The 23,443-nt window shown below is 30.4% G+C and overlaps 1 protein-coding gene across 2 annotated transcripts; it reads left to right on the top strand.

Annotated features, from left to right (window-relative positions):
* Positions 1-8,799: 8,799 nt before the first annotated feature.
* Positions 8,800-22,032, top strand: LOC134720898 (T-box transcription factor TBX20-like). Of its 2 annotated transcripts, none has more exons than XM_063583458.1 (7): positions 8,800-9,230; positions 9,501-9,750; positions 18,589-18,862; positions 19,316-19,483; positions 20,089-20,165; positions 20,776-20,936; positions 21,631-22,032. In XM_063583458.1, the coding sequence occupies exons 1-7, from the start codon at positions 9,029-9,031 to the stop codon at positions 22,005-22,007; spliced, it is 1,509 nt and encodes a 502-aa protein (XP_063439528.1). In that variant the 5' UTR covers positions 8,800-9,028; the 3' UTR covers positions 22,008-22,032. The 2 variants fall into 2 exon arrangements, with proteins under 2 accessions (XP_063439528.1, XP_063439526.1); XM_063583456.1 differs by having other exon boundaries at positions 21,628-22,032.
* The last annotated feature ends 1,411 nt before the right edge of the window (positions 22,033-23,443 follow it).

Here is a 23,443-nt window from a genome sequence, read left to right as displayed (position 1 = left end):
TACATTCATATTTGGAAAGAAGAAAACAATGGCGGTCTGATTAAATTTGAACTTGATAGATTTCGACCTATTTAATTATTTAACGATTGTAAACATCCTGATTTATTACAAAAATCAAAAAATTGAGAAGAAAGAAGTGGCTCTGGTGTTATATTACCCATACATGTGTTTCTGTTAAATTTATTTTAGCTATATTCGATACTTTCATATAGATCGTGTAAAATTACAATTTATACTGTTTTCAAAATGTCACATACATATTAATAATCTCCGTTAACAATATGCGTTGGGTCAAATTCTTTACTAAAGAATCATTTGTATCTATTGTATAGATTTCAGCTGCTAGCAGCGGAACGGGTAGAAGTGTCACCCGAATCGCTTGTGATGATTTCAATATCCAATAGCTGGTTATATTTCAAATAATTGTTGAAACAGTTTGCATCATTCTTTTTGAAGTCCAGAAATCACGATAAAAAATAAACGACCTTTGGGGTCTTCATTAATTAGAAAAAAATATGACACAAAAAAAAGTTGTTGATGATTAAACAAACAAAATCAAAATAAAGCCAATAGAGATAGGGAAGACAGATCAACCAAAAGTAATCACATCTTTACAATATGAAAAAAATGAATCTACCTGATATAAAACACACAACACACATATTATAAATTCAACATATATAAGCATCAATCTTACGTCAACACCAAGTTTGAATAAACAAATGTATGTTAGCATGCAGTGTTCTTTTTTCTATTTAAAGTTGTCTCACTTTCTGGATAAGTATAAAGGTGTCCGACCACCAATTAATAGTCACTATCTGTTCAACAAAATTTTGCAATTTCACAGCTTTCTAAATATTTTACCTTAAGTTTAACTTCATAGAAACCAGATATATTCTGATTTTTACATGTGTCAGCTTTCTGCATGCCAATTTTCAATATACCTTTAAAATCATATAAGAAAACAAGAGGTGTCCCGAGGAGAGGTACCACTAAAAATAACCCCAGGGTTTCTGGAAATCTTGAATTAGTAGACTATGGAGTGCATTAATCCTCAATGTTGAATGCAAACTCAAAGACAAGTAAATTTTGGCTCAAAATGGTCTGAATATATTTGTCTTTCACCAAAAGTTTCATTTCTACCAATTTGTTGGTTAGTTTAAGTAAACAAGGACATCAAATGCACTATGTTTTGTCCGAGTAGGCCTACTTTCACGTTCTTAATCGGAGGGAGTAATTGGTGGTCTGACACCTGTAAAAGTATTTGAATGATTAGCAAATATCTTTCATGATAAACAATTACTGAAAGCACATTTTCAAGGTTACATTCGATTGTTACTGTTTCTCAACAATTCATATACACACTCTCCTTGTTGATGTTTAAATAACTAGCAGAAAAAAAATTTACCGAGCAAAAAAATAAAGCACAAATCTATAGATTTATATAGCAAATGTTAAGCAGTACAATCAATCAATTGAAACAAAATGCAACAACAATACATTCAGTACATAAAGAGAAAATAAAATCACAAAAATACTGAATTACGAGGGAAATTCAAAAAGGAAAGTCCCTAACTAAATGGCAAAAGCTCAAACACACCAAACGAATGGACAACAACTGTCATATTCCTGACTTGGTAAAGGCATTTCCTTGTGTAGAAAATAGATGATCGAATCTGGTTTTATTTGTTTGGCTTTTTAACTATTTTGATCTGAACGTCACTGATGAGTCTTATGTAGACGAAACGCGCGTCTGGCGTATAAAATTATAATCCTGGTACATTTGATAACTAATTATAGCTAGCTAATAATTCGTGCAATATCTGAAATAGAGGAACTCAACACTTGTTTCATATATGACTATTCTTCTTTCAGATCATAAGTTAGATACATTTATTAATATTTATCACTTACATGTTTGCGACTGACTAATAAGATTGTTTTTAAAAAAAGTAAAATCACCAATATACTTATCTCCGAGGAAAATTTAAAACGAAAAATCCCTAATCAAATGACAAAATCAAAGGCTCACACATTAGTAGGCTCCACCCTTGAATGATCAAAACGATTAGTGTAACATTGGAAGCAGGATTTGTCTACTATTCCAAAGCACCTACGATCGCTCCTGGTTTTGTGTAGGATTCATGTTGCAGAGTCTAAAATTTTCAAAAGTGTGTTTTGTATACTGTCTGCTGGTCATATTAAGTGTTTTCAAGGAAGTTTCAATTTGTCATGGTCTTTCGATCGCTTCTTTTTTGGATACATATATAGACAAGAGCTTTTCTAGTTTCATATTTAGGCATTATATTATCATGACTAACAACAGGTAACACCTCAAATATCGATAAATGTCTGATTTTCCCCTATGACAGTGTTTGTCTTGTTTCTGTTTTATGTGTATTTTATAAGCCTTTTCCCCCTGTTATATATATTAAACAAATAAACCCCAACATGAGACAATTTCCAGATACAATTTAAATAAGGATTTGTATTTAAATTATATACATTATTTGTTGTTTTATACAAAAGAAAGGTTATGAATCCAATTTTAATATCATTCAAAGTGGCAAATTCAACACGGGCATATAATTTTTGGAATTATTATATCATATTTTGCATATAATGTTGGCATTAGGCGCCAGATCTCGGAAGGAAAGCCTTAATTTGGTGATATTATCAATTCCAACAAAATACTGATTGAAGATGGTGAATTTGACTTAATATGAAGGATAGAAGATGTAAATTACGTGTTATTCTATTGACTTTGGCACCTATGGTCTGCGTCTTTGATTAGGTGGCTTTACTTGGTAGTACAGCATGAAACATTAACAACACATTTTCATTTTCCCACTATCCTTATGTTGTCAAAATCACATTAGACGGTGCCATATCTTATACACTATTCTCCAATATGCATACAATCTATCAAAATAATAGCATGTTTTGTGATGTTGTGTATTGTTCAATTAATGTTTTAGAATAAATATTGCATTAATTACAGTTAATAAAACAATTTAGATAAAAATATGACATGGTATGAAGCAAAAGGATTTTTTACTACTCACAATTCGAATTTGTAAAGTTTTTTTGTTTTTTTCATTCTCTATAGTTAGAAAACATTAAGAATTGGATATGTCTAGATATGATTTCAGTGAGAAAATGAGATAAATATGTATACGATAGAATAAAAACTATTTAAAAGACCAAAGCCTATAGCAGCACGTCAAGGTCAGGGAACGCAAATACTTATGTATAACCTTCCTTTTATGAGATAACAACATATGTCTCTTTGTTGGAACTATACATTTTTCCTGGGTATACCATTGCACCTGATGTATTGCCCGGCTTTGACTGTACTGATTTGTCCTTGTTGGTTTATATCTCTTCATCCTTTTACTAAGCTTTGGATTTTCAAATATTTTGGCCTCGAATATCACATAAGAGAAAAATAAAATCACAAAAAATACTAAACTCCGAGGAAAATTCATATTAAAAAGAAAGTCCTACAATCAAATTGCACAACCAAAATCTCGAACACATCAAACGAATTGATAACAGATTTCATATTCCTAATCTGGTACAGGAATTTCCTTGTGAAAAGATATTAGTTGTGGAAATGCGCATATGGTGCAGAAAAAAATGGTACCGTTTATGTTATTATTAAGAAAAGGAGAACAAAATGTTTTAAGTTGTATAAATATATATTTAAAAAAAATATAGATAACATACATAAAGTGTTTGCGTCAGGAACGCGTTTGTCGATTTACCATTATTAAAAAGTCCAAATATTTTAAAGCAAACGAACGTATAACATGGCCATAAAAGACATAATCTTATTAGCCAAATACATTCTACTTTGTGTGGTAAAACTGGAGTAAGAGTTTCTTTATAATTTCTGAATTTTAAAACAAACAATAAAATTAGCAAATATTTCAAAATAAATTACCAGAAGTGACTTCAATGGTCATGCGATTCCCTTAGTTTTCGTTTTTAACCTTAAAATGAACCTTCTTAATTATTTGGTGAGATTGTAACATCGTTAAATTACTGTTGTTTATTTATTGAAATTTATGCGTATTGAGAAACTTCGGACATACTGGGGTATATCAATATGTATATTGTGTAGCCAAAAGATACAGCCAAAGTGATGAACATATTTTCTACTAAGGCGGCCGTACTGTTTTCCAAGAAAGTATTATACGTTTCATAGCATAGTGTATGGCAATATTTATATTTCAATACCTTCTTTTGTCTTTAGGACGGCTGTTTTTTTTTATTATGGTCAAGAAAAACAAATTATGTCTATTTCGATTGTTCACACAATTTTGTCCATATACTAGTATATATAACGGATCTCTATTCAAGCGGGAGGTTAAGATAGCTTTAAAACCAGAATTCACCTACCTTTTTCATCGTACAATGTCTGTACCAAGTCGGGAATATGATTGGAATTTTCCAGTCGTCCCTTGTTCAAATAAAGTGTGGTTTGTATGGTTTTATGGACTTTCCTTGTTTTAATTTACATTGGAGACCGGTATTTTTATTTCTTTTTTGATTAATTTTGTTCTACTAAAACCATTGTTAACTCTATTGGAGTTAATTCAAGCTGCTTTTGTTTTATTTTTATCAAACATAAACAGTTGGATTATGTTACTTGTTCTCTTTAACTTTTGTTTTTTGTATTTTTTTTTTGTTGGAAAACAATAGTAGGATGAAAATACTTACGCATAATATTTGTCTCGATAATATCACCCAAAAGAAATCATGTTCTAATTTTGAATAAAGTTAGAATTCAGAAAGACACTCTAAGGAGTTACAATACATCCATTGTACAAAATTGCAAAACCTTGAAAGTTTAAGTAAAAAGATACATTATTTGGAAGAACAGTGATGCATTAAGAAAATCGAATTGGTCAGCTTTGATTCCAAAAGATCTATCTTATAACAAAACATCTTTAAAATTGTGAACGAGTTTCCAAATACAAGAGTGCTGGTTATTTAGTGTATAAATGAATTGAAATGAAAAGGCTACATCTTCGCAGAATTTGGGTAAATGACAGTAGAAGATATGTTAAAGAAGTATACAGGACCAGCTGAAAAAGAGTTCTACAATCTCATTCTCGGGCATGATATTCATGTGCAAAAATATTTGAACCAAGTCTAGAATATGGCAGTAGTTTTAAAATAGTTCGTTTCTATGTATGTTTGTGTTTGTTTTTTGATACAGTTCAATTTTTCTATTGTTCAACTGTTTTCCGCTTATAGTTGATGTGTTTCCTCTGATTTGTTTTAGCTTAATCGATTGATGATTATTTAACAGCTGAAAACTACTGTAATGAGGGAACAAAGTCTGCTGGTGCGCGGTTGGTCTATATAAACGAACTCATTACATATACCAGGATTAAATTTTGTATTTACGCCAGATGCGCGTTTCGTCTACAAAACACTCGTAATGACGGTCGAATCCAAATAAGTTAAAAAGGCCAATTAAAGTAAAATTAAAGTTGAAGAGCATTGAGGAGTAAAATACCTAATAGGTACCAAAGGTACCAGGAATATAATTTAGTACCCAAAAAAGTTTCCCCAAATACTTATCAGATGCACTCGAGTTTAAAATTCAGTTAGAAGGCAAATCAGTTACAAAGCTTACGAGTATGAAAACCAAAAGTTCGAAAAGTTATGCTGTATCTTTATTCTAACTCAATATTTTTTTTACTATTTCTAATTTGTTAATAAAGCGTCTATAACGTGTGACCGCTTGTACGACAATTGGTTAACATTCACGTTTTAGGAATAATCATAATTTCTTTATTCCTGTCATACATCTGAACTTTTTTATTTTCTAGTTAGACTTGATAGAAAAAAGTATCACAATCAAATACAATCCAGACGCTTTACTGATCATCATTATATAGTTTTTAAATGAGAATATTAGAATATACGCTGACATTTTGCTTTATATATTTAAATTTATTGCAATGATAATTGTTGATGAAATGACTTAAGTAGCTATGTTGGCGTACTAAAGAAATATATCATATGATGTGCTAGCTTAAATATAGAGTACAGACACGTTTTCTTCTCGCAAAATTCAAAGTTATGACTAGCATTTACGGACTTGATTGATAATTTTACTCATAAATCAAAATATCGCAATAAAAGAATGTCTCTATCATGAAAATATTATCCAAGCCCCTGTGATTATCGCTAATTCCACTGATTTCATAAAACTCATTGATTGTTTTAGTCAATGCGACAAGACTACACGAAAAAGACGCACTATTACATTGTGTATAATTATGGCCGTTGTGATGTATTGCCTCGCGGAGTGATACTGACATGTTGTTAGGCTAAGCTGTTCGGAAAAAGAAGTCACCATGTACCAAATTGGAAAAAGGTTAGAGAAAAACGTGGATATTGAAGCGATCATTTAATGGAAAATCAGTAAATTCAGAACATTTTCTTGACACTTCATCGGCAAATTAAGCGCTTGATTGAAAACTATGCGAGAACTACAGTACCATTTACAGCCATGATACATCGACAGTGTAAAAGTTCAAGATTTGAAATGATGATAGAAAGAATTAGACGACTTTAATCTATCTAAGCTGTTGAGATAGAGTGTTATTATATCGTTAGAAACTATGAGATATTGTACAAACTCTCTGTAATAACTTGTTACACTGACATGGGTCATCAGTGATGGATATCTTACCATATACAGTTAGATCTAACGGAGAGATCGCATCAAGAAAATTACAAAAATAGAAATCATCAAACAAACAACCAAATTGCCACTGCAGACAGACCATTTGCAGAAATTATATGTCTACATGCAGTTTGATTTTTCATTTCCATGTATAGTCTTTTTATACACTTTTCCTGGCACTGACATATGTTTGAAAAATCCTTTGTTGATATATCAGTGCTGTGGAATGAATAAATGCATACGAAAAGTAGCAGCACAAACCATGAATGGCAGTTATTCATCTCCATTGAAATGGATAAAACGAGGCAACAGTAGTTTACAGTATTAAAAACTCTTCACATTTATTGACAAATTTAAATATAATTGAATAAAAATGCTTGGTATCACAAGTACGAATGGTGGCAAATATTCAATTCAAATTCATAACAATAACCTTTCATATATTGCATATTTTACGTTCACAAATAACGGGCAAGACATCATAAATAATCATTTTAAAGTTACAATCAATACAGGAATGTTTTCTTCTGATTTTGAAGTTTCAAAAACAACCAGGAATAATAACCAAATTTGTTTAACTGCTAATTTGCATGTACCTCTGTTGTAAAGTTTCTATTATAGTGCATCTTTTTCAAAAGAATCTCATTAATTGTTTTCCAATAATCAAAAGGTGAGATTTTCCGTTTTTAAAATGGAAATAATAATCAAACTTGTTTTCGATAATTTTTACTATTCAAGTTAAATCATAAAAATACTGAACTTCGATAAACATTCAAACCGGAATGTCCCGAATCAAATTGAAAAACTCAAAAGCACAAACACATCGAATTCCATTATATTGACAATGATGTGTGAAGAAAACAAACGTGCACTATAGGTAAACAAGTCAAAAACAGTCAGTAATGTGTTCTAATTACAATCACTGTAAAACAAACAATAATGTAACAAGGTAGTGGTTTATTTGTTTAATACTCATCTAGCCAGCTCGTTGATAATTTTTTAGATCTATCATAATACCTGCTCTTTGTCTTTCAAAATGTTTTAATCTTAATCGTCATAGGGAAACAGCTTAGATTTCAATACAAAATGTTTTAAGATATTATATATGATTGTTGGTTTTCTGGGTGGAAAGGAAGATGAATATAACATATCTCACGTTGCATTAAATTTTGTTCTTTAAATAATAAAACGAACACAGCAGAAGATACAAAAAAAAATATCCAAAATTTCTTTCAATACGTCCTGTTATTTCTTAAGTTAATATTTACAATTGCTTTGATTATATTTTGAAATAGTTACTCATTTCACTTAAATATCTCCTGTATCAAAAACGTTTAATGTACGTTTTCTTTGTTATTTTTTTTTCAAAACTTGCCTTACTTAATCACCCATCTCACTTCTGTTATTTTTAATCTTAGTAAACGATAATGATTTGTTTTACAGTATAATCTTATATCTTAAAAACTTGCATCATATCAAAAATCGTTCTAAGGTCAATAACATTTTTTAATTGCAATAAAATTACATTTTGGTTATGTGGTAATAACTAATTAATATTCTAACAGATTTCTTATATTTGGTTTCATCTTTTGTACATAATTTGAATTAAAAAAATGTGTTAAATTTTATTCAAGACATTTGTCAGCCGATCCATTACTTTTGTTTAACTTTTATTCATCTGTCAAACTGTTGTGAAAGTAAAGTATTCAAAAAGAATATCGAAATCTGTTTGGGGTTTTAACTTGGTAAATTAGAAATAATTTCATTGTTCGCATAATAAAATTGTTATCAGATAATTGTCAAACCAAATAATTATTCACTTCAATCATTTATCAATTTCCTTTTAAATACTGTTGCAGGTTTTGTGTGTAAATAGACAACCGCTCGTGTGTTGAAAATGATCATATCAATTTAAACAATTAATTGCTACACAAGTGAACAGTTGCTGTTCAGAACCTCCCATTCTGCTAGTGATTGGTTTCTTTCTTATCACATTAACCAATGAACTGCTCTCTTACAATAATTTACGGGAACGGGTTAATGGACGACAATTTTTTCTGATAACAATTTAGAATGAGGATATTGTTTTTATTATTGATACATGCTAAATTTGACGGACAGTTAAACAAATAAGAAACATACAATTCAACAGTTTAGTTAAACAAACACTTTGTACATTGCAGGTAGCTTAGTTGCAATATACACTGTCGATGAAATATATACACTTGCTTCAAATATCTAAATTTCTGAAATAATATATTTCGATAAAAATTTATGAAAAATATAAAGCAAAAGTAGTTTTTAAAACTAATTTTTAATATGGAAAATGAAGATAATTCCAGAATGGACGGTTTAGATAATATCCAGAATGGATTAGCTCAACAGCAAAAAATGCAACTTTCGTCCAAAGCAACGGCGTTTTCAATTGCAGCAATTATTGGTGGTGGTAACAATAGCAATTCTGTTGGACATTTACAGTCCCCAAATGATGAACAACATCCCTCAACAATAGCTCCACTCGGTAAGATTTTATTTTGTAGATATTTTTTTCATACATTTGTTCTGTCAAATTGAATTTAAAATATATCTAGTAGTAAAATCTATGATTGAACTCACATGGTGTATTATTCAATATTATCTATGATTAATTTTATTAAAATTTCAATAAATAATACTACTTAGACGCATTTGCAGATGTTAAAAATGGAGAATATGTTTTTTTACTATCATTCATAATTAATATTAATAAAGAACGTGTATGAGATAAAAATTTGTTCGATTTGTTTTTCAGAAAAATTTGTAGAAACATCAACAGCATCCCCTACCCAGCCTTCGTTTGTCCCCATCAGTCCACCACTTACTGATGTGTCGCCGGTCAAACGGGAAGCAGCCCCAGAACTTGACCATAATGAGGTGACCACCACTACATCACCACCATGCAGCAAAGAGTTAGCCAATGTCCATTGTAGACTAGAAACGAAAGATTTATGGGACAAATTCCATGAACTAGGAACAGAAATGATTATTACGAAAACTGGAAGGTATGTAGTCAAACATTAAAACATATTTATTGGAGTTCTTTGTGATATCTTGTGTCCCTCTTTTATAGATTTTGTTTTAAAACACATTCCAAAAATAACCAAAAGCAATTGATACTTAAAACATGTTTTTATTAAAATTCTTGACAACATATATCAGGTGCATAAACTCTCTTCTACAAATTAAAAAACATTCAGGAATATTTATTTACATATAATATTTCATATAATTTCGCTTTCACTAGTTTACAAATTTGTGTTGACATTTTCAGCATCTTTATGTACCAAATATGGAAGTTTATTTCTCTGTGCACTTGTATATAAATTAAGGTAGAATAATAACAATTGTCTACGCTTCACACAATAATTATCAAAGTGAAGTTTTGCGATAAAGACTTAAGATTTTCCTTTAAAGCGAGTGAAATTTGTCAACAAATTCGTACTTTACGACTTCACGCCTTTTTACTTCATTCACTTTTCGTGTGGTAGAATAAGTGAACGCATTAACCAGTGTTAAGTCGAAGGTTCATCGGTGTAGGTTCAAAGATAATTGTTAAATACAAGGTAAAAACAATTACCCTTAGTTATTCGTAACACATGGTATTTAATGCGATCATCTTTTTAAGATGATCTGTTAAGATAAAAACAATTGAGTAATTTTATAATTTACTTAAACTAAATGGAACAGATTGATATCGTTTTTTGTTTTCAAACTATAAATTGAATAAAAGTATCAGACCCGATCATTTAGAAAATTTTGAAAGTATGATAAATGCATCAAAAAAGTTAAATCACAAAAATACTGAACTCCGAGGAAAATTCAGTCGGACAGTCCCTAATCAAATGATAAAACACGTCATTCGAATGGACAACAACCGTTATATTAAATGTCATAATACACTAAATTATCAAAACAAAATTTACGAATTTTGCACACAAAACGCGGATAACTTTCTTTAAAAAATACTGCATCAGTAATGGGTGGCGAAAAAGTATACTTAATTTTCGAAATTGAAAACAAAATTGAAAAGCATATGTAGTATCGTATAAAATACAGCTTAAAACATAGATAAAGCATAATGCACTTGAAAGGAAGACACGATTGCAATAAAATATGTCCAAAAGTATCTTTACACTTGTTATAAACTATATTGAACACTTAATATATTCGTTGAAGAACTATATATGTTTATCAGTAAATATCTTTATAACGCTCATGAAAAGTAAAATCACAAATATGCCAAACTGCCAGGAAAATTCAAAACGGAAAGACCCTAATCAAATGGTAAAATCTAAACAGCTTCAACACATCAAACAAGTGGATAACAACTGTCATATTCCTGTTTTGGTAAAGGCATTTTCTAATATCACACATGTGGATTTGACTGCTGACTATCAACCGAATTCAGGATATCCCATGAAATAGACGTTTTCCATTCTTGACGTAAGTCATTACATTAAGTTAAAGCCCCTCCCCTAAAATAAAAACACAAAAAAATGCGGATTCTAAAAGCATTTAACATTGTTTCAATTATTAATACTTTATTAAAGTACAAGAAAATAAACGTTATGCCATGATATCTCATACTTGGTTTTATTATATTCTTAAATTTTAACAGAACTACGACGTTAAAACACTCAGAAACGTTAGAATTATGTAATTGAAGATGTTTAGTCAAACTGCTTATCATTTCCAGCTATCTGGTTATGTAATTGTTTGTTAGAATAAAAAAAATATGAACAAGGCAAAGCTCGTAAACCAAAAAAGTTACAATAATCATTATCTCTTACTTTGTTCTAAATGCTTGTAAATATATGTCACATATATACACATTCAACTCTTTCAATAAACGTTTAATATCATCATCTAGATCCTCCTAAAAGTCATTTTTAGTTTCGTGTAATTTCTCAAGTATACATATTGCGATTTGGAGGAAATCTCGTGGCAACATTAGTAGTGAAGATTATAAAAATTCTATGCATTAACTCCATGTAGCACAATAAATCCGTTTCTGAAATAAATGTCTGCATAAAACTGTCGATTTTAAATGCATGAAATAATGTTTATTGAAAACAACAACAAAACATATAAAGAAAAACACGAATAAAAAAATACTCGATCTTGCATCGAACGATTGAAAAAAATCCAGCTTTAATGTTCCTCTTTTCAATAGTTCCGTACATATAGATCGGTAACGACTTGTATAATCAAAATAATATTCATAAATTGTATACTAAATCTGTACAATTACATTTCTCTCGTGAACATTAGGGTTTGTTTATATTCAAATGACTGTACTGATTGTGTGATTTTGGATTTGTATTATGCTTGAATATGTTTGGCTTCGAGGGTACTTGTTGTTAGTCACTTCTGAAAGACTCAAAATATGCATTGAATCCTGATTCGAAACAGTTTGATTTAAACAAAAAAATAGTCTCTTTACGTCAAGCGTTTTCTTAAAAAATTCTAGTCCAAAAACACTTTCTTGTTTTACCATTTTTTGCTTATGGAAATGATTTAACTTTCAGTGCTATTTCAAAAATAATTGTGTTGTTCATTAGCCAAATACAAAATCTTTTAAATTTAAGCACTATTTTTTCTTTATATAAATATGAATTATATCAATACTCAGAAAAGTCTCCAAGAACAGATGCAAATGAAATATATATCATCCAAATCATGTTTTCCTCATTTGATATCGTGTGACAACTATAAAAGAGCATCGGCATATATGAATAGCTTCCATCAAGTCCTCGTTATGATATCTGTTCTGATGATTGTTGTTCGTCTTCGTCTTCTCGTCTTTTTTGTGGACATGGTACGGTCTGTCTATCTTCGGCTAGTGTTTTTTACATTTTTGTTTCTGTTTCCTTCCTGTCTTTTCCTTTCCTTTTTTGTTAATCTCATTTATTTCCGTATTATTTTATTTATTTTGTGTATGTTCTTTTTAACTAAACATGAAATGTATTCTATTAGAAAGCTTCGTTTCATATTAGATCTGCATATTAAAACAATTCGCAGCTGATTTGAGATTAGTGATAGTCGTCGATTATGAATCACAGTTTAAATAAGATTCTTAGTTTGAGAGGAAAAAATGTAAACTTCTTTTGTGCGTTCTCGTATATTTTTACAATTAACTCTATTCTTTTCATCTGTTATTGACCAATATATCAAACACATGCTTCAAATTCTTTAGATATGTATAAAGTGTGGTCAGACAACAATTAATTTTCAAATTTTCGAATGGATTTTTGTAAGAACCTAGATAAAAATGTCCAAATTTGTCGGATTTTCCGTCTTCTATTCAAACCAATTATTTCATGAAGGTGTAATTTAACAACCATCTTATTAATTGAAAGCGTTCTGACAATCAGTCTTGTGGTCTTAAATGTATTGAAGTCTGTTACAAACTATAGAGTTTGTTGGTTTGAAGAATTACTCGCCATACAACCCATAGTTAACTCTGTCAGCGGAACTTTGAAATGCCTGACAGTTAATTTACACGTTGGCTATAGGTGATGGACGGATTCTTTCTAATGTGTTGACCTGTTATCTCACCAGCAGACGAGGATGCTCACTTCCGGAACATCAAGAACGAGGCAAAACTATAAAAACCCAAAACCAACAAGAAAACAACATAAAACTCGGGACAGACCGTCTTCCAAATACGTTGAACACAGCATGAATCTTGAATCACTGGTATTCAGTTAATTATTAAACTGATAATTAAATGACAGAGGAAGAATTAAAGAAAACATTTTAAAGAAAGTGGTCATCATGGGTATTATTACTAAGAGTTGTCGCTTTTACTGGCCATTAACCGGACAATGAAACATGTAATTAAACAATACAATAGCCAGTATGGTCAACACTGTCGAATGTTAGCCTTAAGTATCTCTGGTATCAAAAGGCTAAATAACAGACTATACTTTTGAAGGGGTTATTTAAAATGTGATGAATTGAAGATTTGGAATTCTTTAATCACTTTCAATATTAACAAATTTCCAAATGAATATGTCCGATGTAATGCCTCAGGACATTGCGTGTGCAATGAATTGAATATAACGCGTGAAGTCGTTAAACTCAAATCATCAGTTTGAATGTGCTCTGTTTATTGCAATATATTCCGGAATTAATTGTAAATTTCTTAGATGTTGTTACTTGTAATGGATGAATGTTTTGCAGCAATATATTTGTATTATATTTATTTTTTTAAAATATCCGAGACAGTAAAATTGTAATTCAGTGTAAACACTTGTTGAGAATTTGTTTATTGAATAATAACCGTTTTTCATGTTTTTGAAATAGTATGCATTGTAAGACATGAATTAATTAGCGACCGAAAGACAACCCAAATACTTCAATTTAATTAAAATTCGGGTTTTGGTTAAACTGTCCTTGTCAATTTATATTTGAGTAAAAATATAAATGTTGAGCCATGTTCTGAAAATAATTCTAGCTGTGTTGATCAGGGGCCTGTTTATCGAAGCTGTCTTAGGATTAGGACGTGTCCTAAGACCAACTTAGAACACATCTTAGTCCTAAATGAGTTTATCAAACATATCGCAACTTAGGAAAATCCTAGGAATTGTCCTAACTTTAGGATACCAATTTAGGTGTCTTAAGATGGTCTTAGGATGATCCTAACTTTAGGATACACTCGAAGTTCGTCTTTTGTTCATTTTCACGCGTGCTATTTTTAAAGTAGTAGTAAATATAGTTGGAATTCTCCGTAATGATATGAATAATGCACGAGATTTGCATTTGCACTGTTAAAGAATGAAAATGTGACACTTCGAATTCAACTCACTAAAAAATATGTTGTGATTTTTACGTATTATATATCTTGTTTACATTTTAACTTTGTTTGTTATTTTTTTTATTTTTGTGTCATGTTTTGTTTCATACATTTTAAATGTACAATTATTTTACAACAAATATTTATTACCTTTAATTTAAAACTACATATTAGTTATTAGATTCTAATTAACCATATTTGAAATAAAAATATTGATAAAATATGATATCATAATTATTTTTTTTCATATTCGGTTTGTATTTTCTTTTCCGCTAATACTTAGGACATCAGTTAGGACGTCCTAGCTAAGATATTCCTAAGATAGCTTCGATGTGCATGCTGAGACGTGTCGTAAGTCTGTCCTAACTTTATCCTAACTTCAGTCCTAAGAAATTCTTAGGACCGATCTTAGGACATTTTCGATAAACAGGCCCCAGGATCAGAAATATGCCGTTATATTATAAAAAAAACTAAAAGTTTATACTTTAGATACTGTGGCACTTTAAAAAAAAAGTAAAGACTTTTGAAATGACACTAGTGCACCAAAAAAGTGTAAACATTCTTATTAATTTATATATGCATGTGATTGTATCATAAACAATGACTATATCATGTTTCATGCTATTACTGGAAAGTCCAACATAATTTTTTTTACCATTTGAATTTTGAGTTTGAGTTTATTTGAAACCAGAACAAAATTCATAAACAAAAGACTTTCAATTAAAGCTTCATTAAATATTTAAATTATGCATATTAACTGTAATTCGTGGTAGGGCATTTGGGTTTTCCAAGATATTTGTGAGACTTTGACAAAAGAATCTGAATTGACTTATTAATTATTTTTACTGACACCATTTAAAGTGTGAAATCTATTTCATAACATAATATTCAGTAAAAAAAATATATATATATTTTCAGCAAGTTTCTAAAATGGGCATTAAAAAATGATTGTTTAATGTTTTCATTAAAAGCTTACTGTCATGAAATCATCAATATTTCATTTTTAGAACTGATTATATTATTCAATATCAACATTGGAAGTTGCTTTATGGAATTTCCTTTTCAATGATATTGTAAAATCCAACTATTTGCAGACAAGATTGAGATTTTTTGTTACCACTGCATATAACTTGGATCGATTCTAACTCAATATGCAAACGAACGGACAATATATATTGGACTTTGTCAGGAATTAGATCTGACAAGCTGAAATGTTCTCTTCTCGTTCGTTAAATGATATTTAGATAATTTGTGAAGATTTCAATAGAGAGTGTTAGATTCTTAAACAGATTTTGTATTGTACTGTAAATAGTTCGGCACAGTTGTCAGACTGACACTTTATAATGCGTCACGAGATGAATATCCATACGCAAGGCATTTCTGGACTATGTATGCATCTTATCACTTTGTCCCTATCAGTGAATCAATGTGCGAGGTTATTGTGTGGCAGGAATTGTCCTAAAAGCCAAAAAGTGACTTGGGAATATCGGGTAATCCTGAAGAATCAAGAAATTTCAAATTAATCTAATTCCTCCTGAAAACACAAATTGATCTAGTGGTTTATCGTCTCTTTTGATCTATCATTCTAAAGTGCAATTACCATGCCAAGTGCAATGTTAAGAATTTAATGTTTCTCATTTTACTAAAGTTATTTCAAGCTTCTATTCTGTTGCGCTTGCTCGTCATTTGTACCATTTCTTGATAAAAAAAAAAAAAAGCAACATCGTTTATAGATATATTTTACAAATAATATAGCTTTTACAAAATAGTAATTTTCATGATCGTATAAATGTAACTTTACTCTTAGACATGACCATGCTTACATGTTTAATTTGAATGATAATAAATTGTGTATTATCAGAAAATATGACTTATGAAATTGACATATATTTTTGGATTTATAACTTCCTGAAAAAATCGTGAAATAAAAAAAATATGGAAATTTGATTTTGCTGAAATAAAACAAAAAGTATAATAGTTTGAAAATAACAAATTTATAAAGACTCCCAGGTATTGAAAATCAATAATTATGGAATGTTTTACATACTCCAATGATCACTTAAGGGAAGACGAAGTGCACGTCAAGAAATAAATCTTCATTTCATTATCTTTTGTAAACTATTAGCTGGTCACACGCACTTAACACAGGCCACCCTCTTTGACATTTCCCATCATTTTCATTAAAGGGGTTGAACCCAAAATACTTTTGACTTGATGATACCAGGGTTCAAGTCAATAAATCACGATCATGCGCAATGGATGATTTCCACGGGCGGTCTTTTAATAGTCTATGATCAAGATTGTTATTTATCTGTTTGCACTTTAACACTTGTGATTTTTTTTATGCTTTAACACGTTTATTGTATTTAAATAAATTGAAAAAGAAAAAATAATTATGTTTGTATCTGTTGACATAGGCATATTTCCGGTGCAGTATATAAAAGTACCGTTTCAACCTAATGCATACATTGATTCAACCAATTGATTGAATCATTTATATCCCTAAATGGGTGAGTAAATACCACGGGTTTTTGGGGTAGATTTTTTTATTCTCAAAAATATAATATTTACTTTCGTCGAAATGACATCTAATTAAAATGCATTTGAACTTTGTTTTTTTTAAAATAATATTTCTTTAAATTTAGGATTTTTAAATATTTTTGTATGCATTAGTATGCATTTCCCTAAAGCTATAACTTATATATAATAAAATGAATATATATATCTATAAACTGATAGTCTTGAACAATGAAAAAAATTGTCAGTGTTAATTCTTCATAGATATTATCATGTAAGGTTAAAAATCGGCGCACATTATTTCATCGTAAACTCATAATATTTCGTTTTTCAATTGTGCGTAGTGTTACACATTACTTAAATTAACCCGAAAAAACGCAGCTTTAGCCATGATCCGCGCAGACTCCGTTTCAACCGACATGTGGTAAATGTCGATTACCGTTATTGTTATAAATCTATTTCCTCTAAACAATTGTATAAACTATTATTTTGAAATAAGAGTGGTGTCAATGAGCTACAAAATAAACAGAAATGAATATGGCCGATACATTCTGGAGTGTCAGACGGAAACCATGAGAGGCATGGAGCAATATGCTTTTTCTTTTACCGGTGACATGCAGCCATTGACAGATCTAGCTTAGATATGTTTTACCTGTGCACTTAGTGGGCGATATCTTCACTGATAAAACAATGCATATGTAACTGATGCACTTTGTTTTGTTATTCAGTGAATAGTTGTTGTAACACCTGGAACATTAGTTTTGTTAAACAGTTGTCATTTAAGAAGACCATGCATTTTCTTTATCATTTTGGCACATCGACAATTCTGGAACGGCATTTTTATCGCATACTCTGTTATTTGTCCAAACCTAATCATTTTTTAACTATTTGAAATATCATTATACAATGTACGTTGATTCCTATTGGTTACAAATGTTATATACTTTCTTTATTTGCATTTAGCACTGAAAGTTTTCTGTTTCAAGACTTGCAATATTCCTTTTTGTCCATTGTCAATTTTCGTTTCGGAATTATTATTTTTCACTATTTATTACTTCAATGTATTATGATGTGCAGAAGGTTAGTTCCAGAAGACAAAATGCATCAAATATTTAAAAACTGACTAAAAGGGAGTGTAGAATATTAAAGAGAACCATCTTCACCTTTTTTTTCCAAACTATATAAAATTGAAATGAAAAATAAATAATCATTGGATTTCATTATTTTCTAGTATTTCATATGAAAAAATATTTAATGCTACATGTATATGCACTGCATTAGTAAGATGGAAATAATTTATTCCTCTATGAATTTGTGAAAGATATAGAAAATAGACACTGATTTGATCGAACAAATAAAAGTGCAAAAATCGGAACTAAAAGATTCACAATGTTTTCTTTATTGTGATCACCAAATTATAAAAGTCTAGCAAAATAAACAACATTATTAGGTTAAAACACAATCTATATTTGAAATTTCAATTTTTCTTAATTTTTAGTCATCAGTCTTCAATCTTTAATTTTAGACGCATGTTTCCGACATTACGAGTATCCTTTACTGGTATTGACCCTGAGACTAGATACATGGTTCTGATGGACATTGTTCCAGTAGATAACAAACGATATAGATATGCTTATCACCGGTCCTCATGGCTCGTGGCTGGCAAAGCAGACCCACCACTACCAACAAGACTTTATATGCACCCAGACTCGCCATACACTGGGGAACAACTAACAAAGCAAACAGTCTCTTTTGAAAAACTGAAGCTCACCAATAATATGCTAGATAAAAATAACCAGGTATTATAATTTATCAGATAACTTTTTTTTTAATTTCCATTACCTTTTCATCTTTTTAATCATATTTTGCACAAGTTTACAATGTTGTAATTCAACTTTGAACTTTTAACATAGCACATAAGTTAAGAAAAACCTGTATACATATCTTTGCATTTAATTCGGTTTTTAAAGCTCATATATTAACGTTCGTTGTCCTCGCATCATGTTTTAATTAGTATTTCCGCAAATGTTATGATGTAAAATTACTGTTCTTGCCTCATAAAACATTTCATCTGTGAAGTTGCACTATAAGAATATTTATCGTCTTGAAACGCAACATGATTGAAAATTGAGAACTATTTCACCCATTAACAAGAAATTCACTCCATATTCACACGTTCAGTAAACAAATTAAACATATATTACTGCAATTCTGTTAATTATTAGCAACTGTAGTGATTTGACTAATTTCAGATTATTCTCAATTCCATGCATAAATACCAACCAAGAATTCACATCGTGAAGAAAAAGGACACCGGTTCAAACCAAACATCCGTGTCAAGTTTAGACGCGGAGGAATTCAAGACGTTCATATTTCCGGAAAGTACATTTATTGCTGTAACAGCATATCAGAATCAACTGGTAATAAATTTATCGTATATTAAACTTGCATCTTTCAAAATGTCAGTTTCACATGTCGAGTACCAGTGTTATTAATGACGAAGTACTTTAACAATTATAACCGCTATAAGTATACCAGTGCAGGAACAACAATTTAGTTGAACAAACAGCGGGGAAAGTTTACACCTCGAAATATTATATATAAGTAGGGATGCATAAACATGCTTTGATATTTGGACTTTTTTCCAACAGTAATTATTCAGCAATACTTACTATATCATTAGCTTACACATACAAAAGTCATTAAAGAAAACGAAATTGTATACAATAAAAAATATTGCAAAATGTAGTATGTTTTTATAATGCTTCTTGTTCATGATATATTAATAATTATTGACTGTTCTTAAAAAGGCTTTTTGTGTTTGTACAAAAAACACAACTTGGTATGCAACAAACTTGTGTTTTCTTTTCAAAAGAATTTCCTCAAAGTTTTTTTCCGTAATATTTAAAATCAAATGATAGCTTTATTTTTTAACTATACACGTCCTTAACATGTTTTGTATATGACATTTATCAGTTTCGTGTTAATCATGAAGAATGATGATAATTGTAAATGTATCTTTCAGATAACAAAATTAAAAATCGACAGCAACCCATTTGCAAAAGGTTTCAGGGATTCAACACGACTTACAGAATTTGAAAGGTAACTATAAAGACACATTGTTTTATATATAATTTTTATTTGTATTTTATACTTTTGCATATATATGAGGGATTTAGAATTTTGCTTACCAACTATGTTTCCGATATGGAGTACAGTTTGTACTTTTAAAATTACCGTTAATAAAAAAAAATCCTGTATGCTTACTGACATTTTCATGCAAACATTATTTTGTAATTTTTAAAACTCTGTTATATTAAGACCTGCATGGGATAAAGCAAGCCCTATCGTTGAAATGGTTGTTTTTTCTTTCTATATGTACTACAAGTATAAATACTAACAAAAAAGAGCCTTTTAGAGAACAAACAACCCATACAAAGAACCGAAAATAAATCTTTTCCGGAAATCACTGACAAGTCATATAAGAAATTTATTATACCAAGATAAGCCAATACCTTGTTCGTGTAATGTAAATTAGAAATAAGGACACATGGTATCGATTGTTAATTCCAAAAGAAACAAATATCCCTCTTTTGTATGATATATATTTTTTTAAATTAGGGAAACAAACACAAGGATGATCTTAATGTTATTTACAGTTTTCAAACGTGTTTTGCTACATGTATGAAATCTTTAGCATTTACTTTTTTAGCTCTGCCTTCAGTTCCGAATGTCCAACGTATCCATGTTTGTACAGAGAAAGCATGGAGAGTTTATTACAACAGCACACCTACGCTAGGTCTCCATTGAGATCGTACTCAGAGTCAGAGATAGAGGAACAACTCAAGCAGCACAGAGAATATATGGCGAAGGGTGGGTACATTAGAATATATGGCGAAGGGTGGGTACATGAGAATATATGGCGAAGGGTGGGTACATTAGAATATATGGCGAAGGGCGGGTACAATAGAATATATGGCGAAGGGTGGGTACAATTTTCACATTTCAATGTACAGACAATAGATATATCAAGAAGATGTAGTATGAGTGTTAATGAAACAATTTCCCTTTGAAGTTGGAATTTGTAAAATTAAACAATTCTAGATCGAAATACGGCCTTCAACACAGAGCCTTGGCTCACACCGAACAGCAAGCTGTAAAGGGCTCCCAAAATAAAGGTCATCATTTGGACCGGATAAACTGTCTTTATAAGAGGTATGACCTTTGATTAAAGTTCAAAATGCATAGGTTTTACTATAATTACACAAGAAGAGGGTGATCTATTAAGAAACCTTTTTTGTATGTTTGACTTTGTTTTTGTTTACGTTATTTGAGATAAGGAAATAGGACAAAAAAACATCCATGTAACAATTATAGATCGCGTGATAACTAAAATCACCATGTCACTATTTCAAAAGTTTTGTTATAACATTGTCAATTTTCGCCAAACCTCGGACACATGATCTATTATAAATGTACCAGCATTTATTAAGTCATATTGAAAACCAATAAAAAAAAATGTCTTCTTTAAAACATTTTAACAAAATCTAACCATTTCTTTCAGAAGATGGTTTAGGTGGAGATAAACAAAGCGGCGTCCCTCATTCACCATGGCCAATATGGCGTCCGATACCATCATCCATGATGGGGTCGTCTGCTTACCTTCCGAATGACAGATCGTTATACACATTGTATGGAGGACTGTTTGGCATGGCTGCTGCTAATTCTAACTTTGTTTTTCCAACCGTAGCTTTACATCCCTTACTAGGATCAAGTAACCTACGACTCAGGGACACAGTTCCTTCTAGTGCTTCATACTCAACCTCAGACAATAGCGGACTCCATTATAATCCATCCTCAATGTACAGGTATCATCCATACCTGACACCGGAAAAAATAGCACAAAAAGCTGCAGAAAGTGCAGCGGAAGGATGTCGACAATAATCAACTGTGATAATTAATGTAAAAAGACCATGTCTTTCTGTGAAAGCTTCAAACAGTTCATCTAGTCATGATACATAGACAGGTTATAAACAGATCCCGGTGAAAGATAAACCGGAAGTCTAAAATTTCAGGTACAAATCAACAAATCATTCTTATTCGCGGCTTACTTTGTTTGTTACATAATTTCAAATTATAGGGCAAAATTGCTAATGGATTGCATTCCGATATACCAAAGTGCTTGTATAAGATACAACCTTTTTGGATAAAAGATTGACATATAATGTTAGATTTTATCTTTTTCTTCAATTGAAACTCTAGGAAATAAATTATTTCTTTTTATCCAAGAACAGAATGAAAGTTTTGAATAAACTTGTTTTGTCTGTGAAAGAATACAATTGTACGTATTTAAAACAAATGGTAATTTACTTTGAATGGAAGTTGTAACCTATATTTTATGGACTTATTTCTTTCATTAGGAAATATATAATATTTTTGTAATTGTCTTGTTTCTTGTTTATATAATATATAAGTTGTAAGTTATTGTGTCTAACACGTTAAATTATTCTGTGTGTTTCAACAGTGCTATTTTAACAATATGTATATTTGTGTTGTATACAATTTGTTTTGTTTGAAATAAATAACATTTTAAGTAAACATCTGCACTTTTTTTCCATCTGAGTTTGAATTTTGATTTTGATTTAGACGTTAAATCAAATACGTGTGATGTATTCTGAACATGATGATGTCTCTTCAACAACCATGAGGGCCTTCCGGTTGGCTGTGGACGAATACGCAGTCACCTCTGATTTTGAACTGAAGCTCAAGTTCATACAAAAGTAATGTTATTAAAAATGAAAATATTTGTAAGAGGGAAACTTGGTGGACCGTTATTAAACTCTGCTAACATTTACAAAGTACCTATACCAAGACATGGAAAAAATAATCAAAAACAAATTGATCCAATAACCAAAATGATTGAAATCCATATCTTTAGGAACTTGCGTCACATTATGATAACAATAACAGAGATCAGTATTTTAATAACTCTGATCCAATAATGAACATTCGTGGTACCAAAATTGGCCATTGCATATAGACTTATTTAAAGTATTTTAAAACTTGATATTAATTTTATAAGTTTTTTTACCTTAGCTAAACATATTGAATAAAGAATGATGTACAAAAGTGTACATGGAATGCAGTTGGTTAGTGACATATATATCGTAGTCAGAGTCCTATCCTTATTTGCTCGATTCTAATAGTTCTGGAGGTTCTGATTTTATTACTAGTACTTGTCTTGATTTAACTTTAGCTTATGTTATTTCGATAGATTGTTTACGCCTCCATAAAACAAGAAGGAAATGTGGTTTGATGTCCACAAGACAACTGGTCCGAGAACACAATTAATTCGTAGTGCATTTCTTTTAGAACATAAA

This window comes from Mytilus trossulus, chromosome 6 (genome assembly GCF_036588685.1).
Source record: "Mytilus trossulus isolate FHL-02 chromosome 6, PNRI_Mtr1.1.1.hap1, whole genome shotgun sequence".
NCBI lineage: Eukaryota > Metazoa > Mollusca > Bivalvia > Mytilida > Mytilidae > Mytilus > Mytilus trossulus.
Note: the sequence above shows the minus strand (reverse complement) of the source record. Positions and strands in the feature narration are given on the sequence as shown.

Coding starts and splice junctions, on each gene's coding strand:
- LOC134720898 (XM_063583456.1), top strand. CDS start 9,029: ATGGAAAATGAAGATAATTCCAGAATGGACGGTTTAGATAATATCCAG. Junction 9,231..9,500: donor CTCAACAATAGCTCCACTCG/GTAAGATTTTAT, acceptor TTTGTTTTTCAG/AAAAATTTGTAGAAACATCA. Junction 19,484..20,088: donor CAGCATATCAGAATCAACTG/GTAATAAATTTA, acceptor TGTATCTTTCAG/ATAACAAAATTAAAAATCGA.